This window comes from Xyrauchen texanus, chromosome 49 (assembly GCF_025860055.1).
Source record: "Xyrauchen texanus isolate HMW12.3.18 chromosome 49, RBS_HiC_50CHRs, whole genome shotgun sequence".
NCBI classification, from domain to species: Eukaryota; Metazoa; Chordata; class Actinopteri; order Cypriniformes; family Catostomidae; genus Xyrauchen; species Xyrauchen texanus.
In genome coordinates this window covers 17,177,160-17,190,079 of record NC_068324.1, presented here as the reverse complement: position 1 = coordinate 17,190,079, position 12,920 = coordinate 17,177,160, and the positions used below count along the sequence as shown (strand labels likewise).

General features: G+C 37.1%; 1 protein-coding gene across 3 annotated transcripts in view; it reads left to right on the top strand.

Moving 5' to 3' along the window:
• Nucleotides 1-12,920, top strand: part of LOC127640187 (S phase cyclin A-associated protein in the endoplasmic reticulum-like) — a 161,765-nt gene that overhangs the window by 111,650 nt on the left and 37,195 nt on the right. For all 3 annotated transcript variants that reach the window (XM_052122615.1, XM_052122614.1, XM_052122616.1), the window contains 2 exons: nucleotides 4,683-4,806; nucleotides 10,170-10,390. In XM_052122615.1, the coding sequence (XP_051978575.1) occupies nucleotides 4,683-4,806; nucleotides 10,170-10,390 (345 nt within the window). The remainder of the gene's footprint in view (nucleotides 1-4,682; nucleotides 4,807-10,169; nucleotides 10,391-12,920) is intronic.

Below are 12,920 nucleotides of genomic sequence, written 5' to 3'. Positions count from 1 at the left end.
AATGTCTAGTACTTAATGTAACAAAAAAGGTATTTGACATTGAAACATTATTAGCCTCAATTCCGTTTTGGAAATCTCTCTTCATGCCTTCGAACATCTAAAACCATTTTTCGGACATTGTGGTGCTTCTTTTTTACCCCAAATGCTCATACTGTGAGCTCTGTGCAAGCACTGGGGGTGGTGTTGAGATTTGGCTAGTCGACAGCTGTTTCACTCTTTAATAAGATTAGTGCAAAGAAATTAGTCGTGTGCTCTATAATCTGCCGTTTAACCATGCGAGCCACCTGGGGGCGGCCCCACCCCCACTCCTCACATTCCGCCCTTCGCGTTATTGGACAGGCATCAGATAGCCTCTCTAGTACCTTCAGAATCCTGTGATCATGCCCCTAGATCAGGTTTACCATGAATCTTTTACAAGCTCATACAGGAGTTTGTTGCTCATTAATGCAAAGTACAACTAACTCTAAATTTGATAAAAATGGACTGTCATTTTAAAAGTAATTAATATAAATAATCTTAAAATATATATTTAGAATATCAATTCACTTCGTAAGCTTGCACTTTTTTGCATATTGGGATCCGGTAAAAACTCTGGTGTTTACATGGTGATGAAATCTTCATAACAGATACGTTTATTATTCTTTAGGAAATCTGATCTAGAAAATTGTTTTTACAGACTTACAGACTTGTTTCCCATTAGCAGCCTTTCAGTGCCAGCTAATGTTTAATTCTGCGATAATGTGATAAATTGCTATAATCTTGCACCTAAGCCCTCAATCCATTGTTTATATTTGAGAAGCCATAGTGGACCTTGACACTGAGGCCTGTCATTCAATACTCGCTGGACATTTGACACTTCTCTTTAAAAACCTGCATAGAAACAATACATATATGTTAAATTCCATGACTGACACTGAGATGGCTATGTTTGAATGGCATACTATCTTTGAATGGCATACTATCTATTACTTTAAGACTAGAGAAACTATTTAAATGACCTAGTACATTGACTAAAAAGTACAGCATAATACAGGCCACTTTACATGCAAAACTGTTGCAAACAATGCAATACGCATTCTTGACCTTCCATTTCCAGAGTAAGCAACGAACCTCAATCAAAATTGTAGAATCACAGGTTGTAGTATTTGGGATACTTCATGGACCGTGGATGCCAAATTGTTTGATTGTTGACACTTGATAATTAAAAAATTTCTTATTTTTTTATAATGATTCCATGATTGAATATATGACCATCTTAACAATGGTCTTAACAATCAGCGCTGCCAGCTGTGCACCAGAATCAACACAGCCAGCAACATTTTTACACAAATTTACAATTTACTGGTGGGGGGCATATATTTTTGGGAATTGCTTCTATTGCGGTTATGCAAAATGGTGCTGCATTGTAGGGAAAGCACGTTCCAATCAGAGGTTGCACTAAAAATTATCATTATAATCATTGTATTATTATGTAATTGGTTTCTTTGGCATAATTTGTTGCATCAAAAGAAAGGGTGCTTTCATTACACATTTCATTATTTACTTTTAAATAACTTTCATTATTTTTCAGAAGGGTTGAATCACTTTTTGTAAAAATGTGTATTTCGTGACTGATGTCACCCACCCTAGTTTTTACACAGTTGATTTAAAATGTAATTTGTATTATTACTAATTAAACATGCAATGTAACAAGATAATATGACACAATGTATCATACTACTATTTAAATTAAAAGTTTATTGTTGGATCTACTTGAATGGGGAAACACAGAAATCTCAAAAATGGTTGGTCAAGATTCCGATCAGTAGTAAAATCTGACAAAACTGGTATCACAAATGGTGGTGCTTTTCCTTGTATTATGCTGAAAAATGCAATTTACCTGGCTTGTATAGCTAATGCCCATTCTGGAGTTGATTGACAGGCGATGTCTGTATCTAAAAGGTGACTTCCTTTCTACATCTATCTTCTTGGTTGGACTTGGTAGGATTAATTTTAATAGAAGTGGCCAGTCTCTGCTAAATAGTTTCTGGTAATGCCTATTGTTTGACATACTATTTATAAAAACTAGAAGACTGTAGTCAGTGTAGTGCACAGTGTGTTATCCAATCAACTGCATCATATTTACAGGTACCTCCACGGGCTGTAGCCAACCCTAGCTTTAGCTTGCTCAACATTGAGTATTTTAATGTTTTATTGAAAGAAACAAAAAAAAGTTTTTTGAAGTTACACAATTGAAGCTTTTTATTTATTTTTTACTCTGCCTGAAAATCAGTGTGGCTGAGGCGCAGTGCTGGTCTGCTGCCCAGAGTGCACAGGTTGGAGGGGATCTCACGTTTCCCTTTCCTCACTGAACAGAGCCTGGTGTATCACTCCACTCACCCGTGACCATCCGTCCTTCCTTCCCTCCTCCTCTCACCCCGAGCTCTGTTACACTCCCAGTATCCTTCTATCAATACAAAAGAAACACTTCACCATTTACGCTTTGGTGAATCAATGTTCCGTTGACTGTCAGGCAGAGCAATTTTTAAACATTGTGTATTAATTGACCTCTTTCTGCACCCTTGTCTACTGCGTTTATTGCTTGTTCTGACAGGGTGAAAATGTGTCGATTTTAATAACGGTGCACATAAAAACAGCAACACCCAATTTTTATAAATAGGTTCGATTGAGCGGCTTCGAAAGTGCAAAGCTACGAGGTGTGCGGGGAACACTTGGATCCTTTCCCAACAGACCAAGAACAGTGTTTTCCCTGAGGTCCCATACTGCATGTCTGACGCTTTTGCACCGCTATGTCAATATTCACACCACTATCTCCCTGATCTGCCTGCCAGTGGGTAAAATATACACTGATGTTTTAGTCAGTCTGGTGGAAGTTATTGACAGGCTGGGACCTTCAAGGTTGCTCTATTTTTATAACGAGTGCCAATATGGTTTGGCTGAAAATGCCAAACAGATGGCGAAGGTTGTGGTGGATATCAAAATGTTTACAGCTGTGAGTAAACATGGCCTACTTTAAAAAAGAAAAGTCAGATTCCATTTGTCCATACAGCAGATAGGGCCCCGCCACTCTGCTTTGGGATAAAATATACAGCTGTCAGAAAATATTAACTAATGAAGGGCTGGGAGGTGGGTGGGGGATCTGGAGTCAGAGCAGAGTGACTGGTCAGTTATCAGCTACATTAATCTCCTCTCGGGCTAGTGTGGAACAGACAAAATACAGAGGCCTGGCTGACTGTCCCGAAGGCGCTGATGGCTAGACGCTTATCTGAGCTGAGAGAGAAAATTAGTTGAGGAAAGAGATGCTGGAAATGAGAAAATTCAAGTAAGGGGGCAGGCAGATGTTCAATACCTAATTCTACAATCCAGTCCGAATTGTTGAGTCTGTCATAAAGTCCCTTACAAAAAATGCACTGTGGCGGTATCATAGTACACTGATGTATCAGATGCCATGGTACTTTTAGATATACCAATGCAGTGCTATACATGTATATATATACCGTGGTCATATACCAACAACATTTTGAATCAAAGCAATGTATTCCTTACAAGCTATTCACACCTGGATCGAACATTTGTGTCGAATCGCACAGCGACTAAGCGAGGCTTTTGCAGTGAGTTTATAAAAAAATCTTCTTCGCTGAGGCGATTAAATGCCCTAACCAATAAGATATGAGCTTTGGATTATGTGCCAGAAGACGTAGCAGTTACCAAAACCAGTGCAACAGGTGGCACTAAAGCACAGAAAGCTGTTTTGACCACCGACATTAAATGATCTTGAGGAAGAAATCCTAAACCAACAATGAGGATTTGCATTGAATTTGCATCAAATGATATTGCTGTATCACTGTCTCGCATCCTCTTTAAAAATGATCTGATCTTATGTGGATCGTCTTCATAATTTATTCCATATTGCTGCATTTTTTGCATTTATACTTATCCAATAGTTTGTGGAAGTGTCTCAAATGGTTTCTTTCTCATTTAGCAAATCAATGACAATCTCTTCATCACTGCTGCAGCTTGTAGAAAAATCCCTTTTCTTTTTATCTGCTTGCTAGTTGCAAGAGTACTCGTTTGCCATTCTTCTTCTCACACGTGATGGGCGAAGGGCAGATCAGCTGTTAGGTGCTTTGTGCCACCATTTTTCCAAAAATATTAATGTGAAAAATGGAACTACAAAAACAGTCAGAATCGATACAGTATTGCAAAACTGTGAAATATCCATTGTTGTATATGCTACTCCAAGGTATTCAAACGAATCTAGTATTACCATCATGCTACGAGCATTACCATGAAATGTAAAAAAAACATGCAATACCATGTAACTTTTTGTACTGTAAGTCACTGCGCCCTCCCCACATTGCACAAGGTGCTATTCCTGAGAGAAATTCCCATGAGAAATATATTCCACGTGTTGTCATGCTTCTTGGATTGCGTGTGATGTTCACACTCTAAGCTTTAAGTGTCAGTTTCCCCAGATAACCTTACCATATTACGGCAGAGAACCCAGCTCAACTGATTGGCAATCTTTTATGCCGTGAGTTGGAGTAACCCTGAAATGTTTGTATGGGGCCTGCTGTATCCTGATCATTTCAATGGAAAACTCAAAACAGGAGACGCTGTTGGCTGTTGAAAACTAATCCCTCTAACACTCTCTCTCTCTCTCTCTCTCTCTCTCTCTTTAGGTCCCTCTGTGCTGCCGTAAACACATATTACCTGTCCTGTGCACACTGCCTCAACAACTGTTCCTATGTTCTCTTCAGCAACAAAATTACCTTTCTCATGGACCTTCTACTTCATCAGTTAACGGTGGGTTCTAATGGCTCAAGTTTGCGCTTCAGGTTGCTTTATCCTGCTCCTGCTTGAAGTCTTCACATACAGCTTTCAGTATTGTTTCAAGGAATAGTTCACCCAAACATTTTTCCAATGAATTTACAATGAATGGGGGCTGAGGCTTTCAAGCTTCAAAGATTATACAGAACTATCATAAACGTAGTTTATATGTCGTGTACACGTCTGCATTATATTACAAGTCTTCCTTCTTGGTGCATTAGTGAGAAAAGTAGCGATGTTGAATTGTAAAATAAATATTCTTTTGTGTCTAGTCTTTTTATTGAATCATTTTATCCAGTTCAGAAAACCGTTCTTAATGATTAGTTCAAAAATCGTTCACAAGCATACCGACTCGATGATCTAGTCGCAGTGATTTACAGCTCACTGGAGAGGAAGACTGATCCGTAAATTACTTGCGTTTCGGTCTGTTTCTCACTTTAATCTTTGGTATGACTATGGCAAATGGACCACTTTTATGCTACATTATGGTGCTTTTGTGTCCATTTTCGAAGCTTGTAAGCCTGACAGAATTTTCATTGTTGGGTGAACTAATCCTTTAAGGATGAGACTACCACTTTAGCTTATAAAGGCCTGAAGTGCTGTTTTGTCATCTTTATAGGGTAATTTTTGTCTTATTAGTCTTGCCAGAGCATATGTAGCTCATCTACCAGTTTAAAGCCAGCACCAAAATGGATTTTAATACATACAACATTGTTTATAGGAGTCACTGAATCATCTTAAGTTCCAGGAAAGCTCCACTGCTGAATCACATTTCGCTTGTAATGATGCGTTTGTCCCTCTTTTCTTTTTTTTTCTCGAGTCCTTTCTCTCTTTTTGTCCTAACTTATTTTTTGGCATTGAGTTTCAGAGCCACGCTCCGAGCTCTTTGAGCTGGCATTTAAACAGAGAAATGGTATGGAAAGACATCTGTCCCTCAGCGTCGAATGAAACATTTCAAACAGGCAAAACACTGAATATATGTGAAAACAAAATCGAGCTCCCGAGTTGTATGGTGCTTAGACATTTAACCAGAGGTTGCACGACCAATAATCATTTTCTGCCACTTTTTTGACAGGCTTGCGTTGCACTATCAGTTGCATTCTGGCACATTTTAAAACACAGGAATGCAAAAAAACTGAGCTTTTATGGTAGGGATGTCAATTATCGACTTATAGGATAATCCACTAATCGAGTACTTTTTCTGATCCAGCTAGTTGACTATTAAAAGCACACTGTTGTTTATCGCAAATTCATTTTCTTTTGCGCATTTGCATGCCGGGAATGCTGTACTTTCCCTCTGAATCTCTTGTTACAATTGAGTCTGAGGATATGTGTCTTGGAGGTGTTGGATGAAAGATGATACTGTATGTTGGCATCTGGAGCTTTCAAGCAAACAGAGATCTTCTATACTGAGAGAATAACCTGAATCAGCACCTCCATAGACATCCATATAAAACAGCCTCTTGTCTCCTTGCCAGTGTACCACCCATATAATATCTATGTAACCACCACGTTAAGCATTGCTTTGCAAACCTTGTAGGCTCACCTTGGTAGAAGGGCTCTGAAGTCAAGCCAAGTGTGGCTGTACAAATTTGAATCGGATTCTTGAATTATAGAGTATTGGAATTCGGTTCTTGTTGGGAATTTTGCGAACCAACGGACAAGGATCTGCTTTTATGGTGGAAAGAAAATGCGAAGAGGTACGAGATACTCTGAAGCTTACCAGTATGTGTATGTGCGTTAAATCTCTGAACACAGACAGAGCAACATTTATAAAAAAGATCACTTTCACCACTTTTTCTGAATAATAACATGTAAAGTGATAAAACTGTGATAGCCTTTCTGTAGACTATACAGAAGAGTACTATAGAGCTTTTACATGGGCATTACCCTAATATTGTCAGTATTGGTATCTATGTAAGTTCCAGGTGAGTGCAAATGTATTTTGCTGTTATAAGTATTTTTTTTTATGTATTATTATTAATCCATATTGTTCATTTCATTTTATTTATTTAATTAAATTATTTATTTTTCAGAAAGAAAAGCATAATTTGTTGAAATTTTTGGTAATGTTTGTCAATGAAACTAAATGCAGCAGAACGGCACATTTATTAGACACTTTCAAGTTGAAAGCCTGTTTACACCTGCATTCTTTAGCATCATGGTGCATTTGTTCTGAATGTCCCCTTAGTGTGCGTCAAACAGAGGCTTATTTCAAGCATAACTCCAGCAGTTAATCATTCCACTGATTCATGACATGTGATTGACATAAACAGACACATTATTTGCACAAGTGAAATGAATATGTCAGTGAAGAGCAATAATCCAGTTGTTTTTGCAGGCTGATCTATTCGTGTGTGTGTGTGTGTGTGTGTGTGTGTGTGTGTCCAGCTAGCTAGCTAGCTCTGGCGTCCACCCTTTCCTTCTCTAATTAGATTTGTGGAGAATGTGCTGGCTTTGCCTGCTCTCTCAGCATACTAACCCCCTCTCCTCAGTGATATCTGTCATGTTAACATGCTTTACCTGTGCTAGCATCTTTATCTATTTCCTGTCTTTAACTAATGGCACCTGACTGGTCTAATATCACCATTTACATGATTTAACCTTACATATGACACATTAATTTTCCTTAATAGCAAATATGAAAAATTGCCATGTTTTGCAAATTAGAGAAATTTCAGAATGAAGTATTTTTTTGTCATAAGATTTGATTTGTCAGAGCATATGTAACTATAAATAATATTTAGGCCAAAAACGAACCTTGCGCAAGTATGTGGATGCAAATGTTTGGCCAACGCTTTGGGGGCATGCTATCCTGTTGTATATACTGTACTTAACATGCATTCTTGCATTACTGTTACAGTAATAAACCTCATTTACACAAGGGTGCGATTGTTACCTTCAAATGTCTGTGCCATTAAACTGACTTGTGTTATTATTCAGGTAGCTAGCTGTAAACATCTCAACAGTTTAACTTACTTGCTTAGCCAGATTCTTTTAAAATTGCTTCGCCAAGAAATGAATTGAACTGCTTTAATCAGGGGAACCATCATTTCATCCAAACAGCCATTGTAGCCAAGTAGGTTACATTTTTTAAATGCACTGAATGAAAATATATTTAAAAATAATAAAGGCATGTTTTCCCACAGTTTTTCACTAATTGAACACAAGGGAAAATTAGAATTTTTATTGATGTGCACTTTTATATTTATAATTTATATACAATGATACATAGTAGCTTAATAAAAATAATTATTAACGTTCATATATTTTTACTTAAACTTGTTTTTTGAGTGAACAAGGAGAGCAAAAACGACTCTAATATTACACAATCCTAAATTATTACTGAGGGAACCAGTAAAATGTAGTATTATAATATAGTATAGTATTTTTGTGCTATTATTATTATTATTATTATTATATTAAGAATGAGATTTTTTTTATATATATAAAAGTGTTATATTTCTGTCATTTATTAACCTTCACATGGAGTTTTTATTTTGACACTGATATTGCATTGTTTTGCAACTGGTGAAACACTGTCATCTCCTCTTCTGTTATATTGTGCCACCTTTGTAGATTTGAATAATAACACAATGCATGTGAACTGCTCTAAAAGCACCAAAAACACCCGATTATTCTGAATCGCACACAGACCATGTTCATTTGTCTTTAATCACAGCCTTGTGGAGTTTAATAATCCTAGATGACCTTATAGCCATTTTGGTGTTATTTTTATTATCCCTGAAGGATTGTGAAATGAGTACTGATGCGCTCTTTATGAAACTTTATGGCCAGATAAAAAGCAGATTAAAATAATCAGGATATTGCTTCATTTTATATCATCTGCAAAATCATAGTGATTTCTCTTGAATATTCGTATATCCCCCAGCCCTACTGAGAATGCAACAAACTTCAAATGTGTGATGAATTGCGCTATGATACGTACACAATAACATGTAAATTCAAGCTTGCATCGCTAGAAAATATTACATTCACAAACTGGCATAAAGTATGTTTCGAGACTTAGTAAACCATCGTACATAAAACATAAAATAAATAATTTCATCAATCTTGCAGAAAAACAAATAGTAAGCTAACTTTTCCCATGATGCCTCACTTTTCACAGTCTTCAAAACATATACAATTCATGCTAATGCACACGATAAATAGTTTTGTCATGAATTTCACTCTGATGCATTTTGGAACACAAAAGCTTGTGTTGCTAGAAACTATGTTCACATATTGGCGTAGAGTATGTTTCGCACCATAGACAGCTATATAACTAAATACGCCTACTTATTTTAGAGATGATTTCCCATGATGCATCACTTGCAAAGCACAGTCTTCAAAACATAAACATGGGTTACAGGACCCATCTTTTTCCTTGCCAGTCATGCCCGCCAACAAGGGAATACCTTAGAGAGTTCTCGTATGCCTGCCATTGGCACACCACCAGTGACTTTGTCACTTTGAGTTGTAACTTCCAATTTATAACACAGGGCTGATGAATAATAGAGCACCCTTGTTATTTATGCGGCAGAGGATCAGTATTCCAACCAAAGATTAATGGCGTGTGCGTTGAAACAAAAGAGGACGGGTTCCTTTTTTATTTGCACCCTGTGCTTTCATTAGACATGCTTTAAAATGCAAGCTGAGGTTTAAATGACCCAGTCTATTGTGCAACAGTGCTGAGACTGATATTGAGACCAGCACAGGTTATTGTTGACTGAACGCTGATGTCCATCAGTGCCAAGATTGTGTTAGATGCAATCCAGGCCTTAGTAAACATTTTGTGCAAGTGCTTGCTAGAAACTAGTGAATCAATCTTGAAGTATCAATACTTTCTATACTGATGGATTGATCCTCGCATAAAAATATTGATCTGAAGTGGTGATTTTATTCGCTAACTATGAAAATGAATGGGCATCATATGCTATGAAGTTAACTCTTTCCAAAAATGTACTCTTACCTAATAGTTGTATAAGGAAACAAGCTATTTCTTCTCCGCTCATCCTAATGTGCTGAAAAATACAAGCAGTCAGAATACACTCAGGCCCATTCAAACAAAGTGAGAGTGGACAGATTTAAGAGTTTTAGTATCACATGCTTGTGAACACGTTGAGAGTTGCTGGCGATGAAAAGCTGCATCCTCTGGCTGTTGATGAAACCTAAAAGCTCCAGTGTCTAGATGACATTGTCTCATGTTGGTTCTTTATAGTTGTAGAGTTTTGACAATACAACAATGCGGGGTACTTTATTATACAAACAATGTCTTTCGTTTTTGGGTTTTTCCTCTTTCCCTCAATGATGACTAACATTTGCACCTGTTTCCGTAGCTCTACGTGCCAGACGAGGACAAGAGCATCTTCGGCCGCAGTGTCAACAAGCAGATCTTTGAGGGTTTGACGACAGGTTTTCTGCAAACAGTCGCCAAAGTGCTGGCGCAGCTGCACCCACATCATTTAGATGGAGATGCACCACGTATCTGCACTCCAGACACGAAGAGCAAACCCGTCGCTAATGAGAACTTCAACACACGTGTGCAAGATCTCATCAGGTTATTACTTGTTTCCTTTCACCACTCCTCATCCAGCTTCTTGAATGTGTATTTTTTTAAAGTGTTGGGGTAATGTGTATTTGGTTACATAACAGTTACTCTTTGCAAGAACAATCATTTGCTTTTTGATTTATTTACTGACAAATAAAGTTAAAAACCTCTTCCTTGCACATTATATAGTTACGTATGCCTATGCTGTACATGTGACACTGTGTCCACACTGTGAATGAACGATGCAACTAGTCGCAGCAAATCTAGATCATAATAAATTAAGCTACCTACGCCACAAGCTATCCTGTGCTTATACAAGGTTTTAGTCATTGTAAGCTATGTTGAGGTGATGCCATTTTGTCCACAATAAAAAATTACATTTTGAATTTAACAGGGTTCCCGTAATCAGGGAAAACCTAGAAAAATAAGGGAATTTTAAAATTGGGATTTACAGGCCTGGGAAATTAATTGAATATTAAAAATTCATGGAAATTGTTGTAGTTATGCTTAGCTAGAAATGATTTAAAAATACTTTATTTAAAAATCCTTATCCAGCATTTCAAATGACTGGAGAAATCATGCCAAAAATCATTGAAATTATTTGGTCAAAAAGTGTGGGAATAATAAAAAAAGTACCTGCAAACTCTATCGCTGTCTTTCTGGAAGAGCCTTACCCAACTGATGACAAGAAAAAGTCATGCAAAAATCTGTTAGTTCCCCTAAAAAGTAACAATAACTAAGTTTCCATCTGAGAATTATTTTATTTTTTTTGCCGAAGAAGTTTTAGTGCATCAAAATATTTACCGATTTAACTGATGGAAATGCAAATTATCTATAAAATTTCACTCATGTCAACATAATCTTTTTTTTTGTTAAACTTTAGCACATAAATTGTCTACTTCAAATGTCACAAACTAGTTTTGGAACACTTTTTGTTGAGAAAAATGGCATTAAGACAATAAATGTAGTGTCTCATGTAGGGATGCAACTAACAACTATTTTGATAATCGACTAATCTAACGATTATTAAAATGATTAATCAACTATTCGGCGATTATTGCAATTATTAATCATAAGCTCTTAACTGATTATTCAGCTTGCACCCCAAGTTAAAAGGTTGTATTAAATGTGCTTACTAACAAATAAGAGGACAAAATCATCTTTTAAAAATACCTCTAAATGACATTAATATATTACAGATAATACAAATTATATATTCTTAAGATATTACGAATTGATTTCAGATTGTTTTAAAGGACTTTTAGATATTTATATTGGAAAACAAGCCAAAACCAAAACAAATCAAAAACGTATTTTGTTGCAGTGTATAATGGGGCGAAGACTGCCCTCTCTCACATTTCTGTTTACTTCGATCCATCTTTAACTCACAAAAAAACAAACTCTCTCATATTAATAAAGCTGCATATTGCCGATTTTCTTTACAATAAGAAAACACACAGTGACACATACAGTACGTATATTCTGATTTATACGTTGCAAGCCATCACTTTATTATCTTGCTGCAGAAAGCGTGCGCGTAAGGGGCTAGCATCCCTGTGCAAGTGTGTGCATAGGCCGGGTGCAGTTTCAGTCTCTCCCCCTTAGATCAGGACACCATGTGACTCATAGAAGCGGCACTGACTGCATAGAGAAAAGCCAGTTTTGGAGTTTGTACTTATTTACATGACCTGCTTCCTTATTATTTGAACTTTACTAATGGACGCATTAAAGATCCAGTATAACACTGGAGTGTTTCCTTTTATCGACATGCAAGTTTTGCTTAATTGGAACTGTAGCTCCGGCCCCACAGAACAATGGATTGCCACCATTTGCAGTTAATTTAATCACCATAGCCATCTGTCAGGGTTAGAATGGGGATGTGCGTGTTATCCAGCGCACCATAACTTGTGGCACAAGGCACAATTTCATTGGCCTCCACTACATTTGGCAACCTGATATAATGGCGCATCAATTGTTTTCTAATTGCCGTGCACACAGCTAGGCCTGTCACGCTAATTACGTTATCAACTTATCGTAAGATACAGGTGAAACTCGAAAAATTAGAATATCGTGCAAAAGTTCATTAATTTCAGTAATTCAACTTAAAAGGTGAAACTAATATGTTATATAGACTCATTACAAGCAAAGTAAGATATTTCAAGCCTTTATTTGATATAATTTTTATGATTATGGCTTACAGCTTATGAAAACCCCAAATTCAGAATCTCAGAAAATTAGAATATTACATGAAATCAATTAAAAAAAAAAGGATTTTAAATACAGAAATGTCGGCCCTCTGAAAAGTATAATCATGCATATGTACTCAGTACTTGGTTTGGGCCCCTTTTGCATTAATTACTGCCTCAATGCGGCGTGGCGTGGATGCTATCAGCCTGTGGCACTGCTGAAGTGTTATGGAAGACCAAGATGCTTCAATAGCGGCCTTCAGCTCTTCTGTATTGTTTGGTCTCATGTCTCTCATCTTTCTCTTGGCAATGCCCCATAGATTCTCTATGGGGTTCAGGTCAGGCGAGTTTGC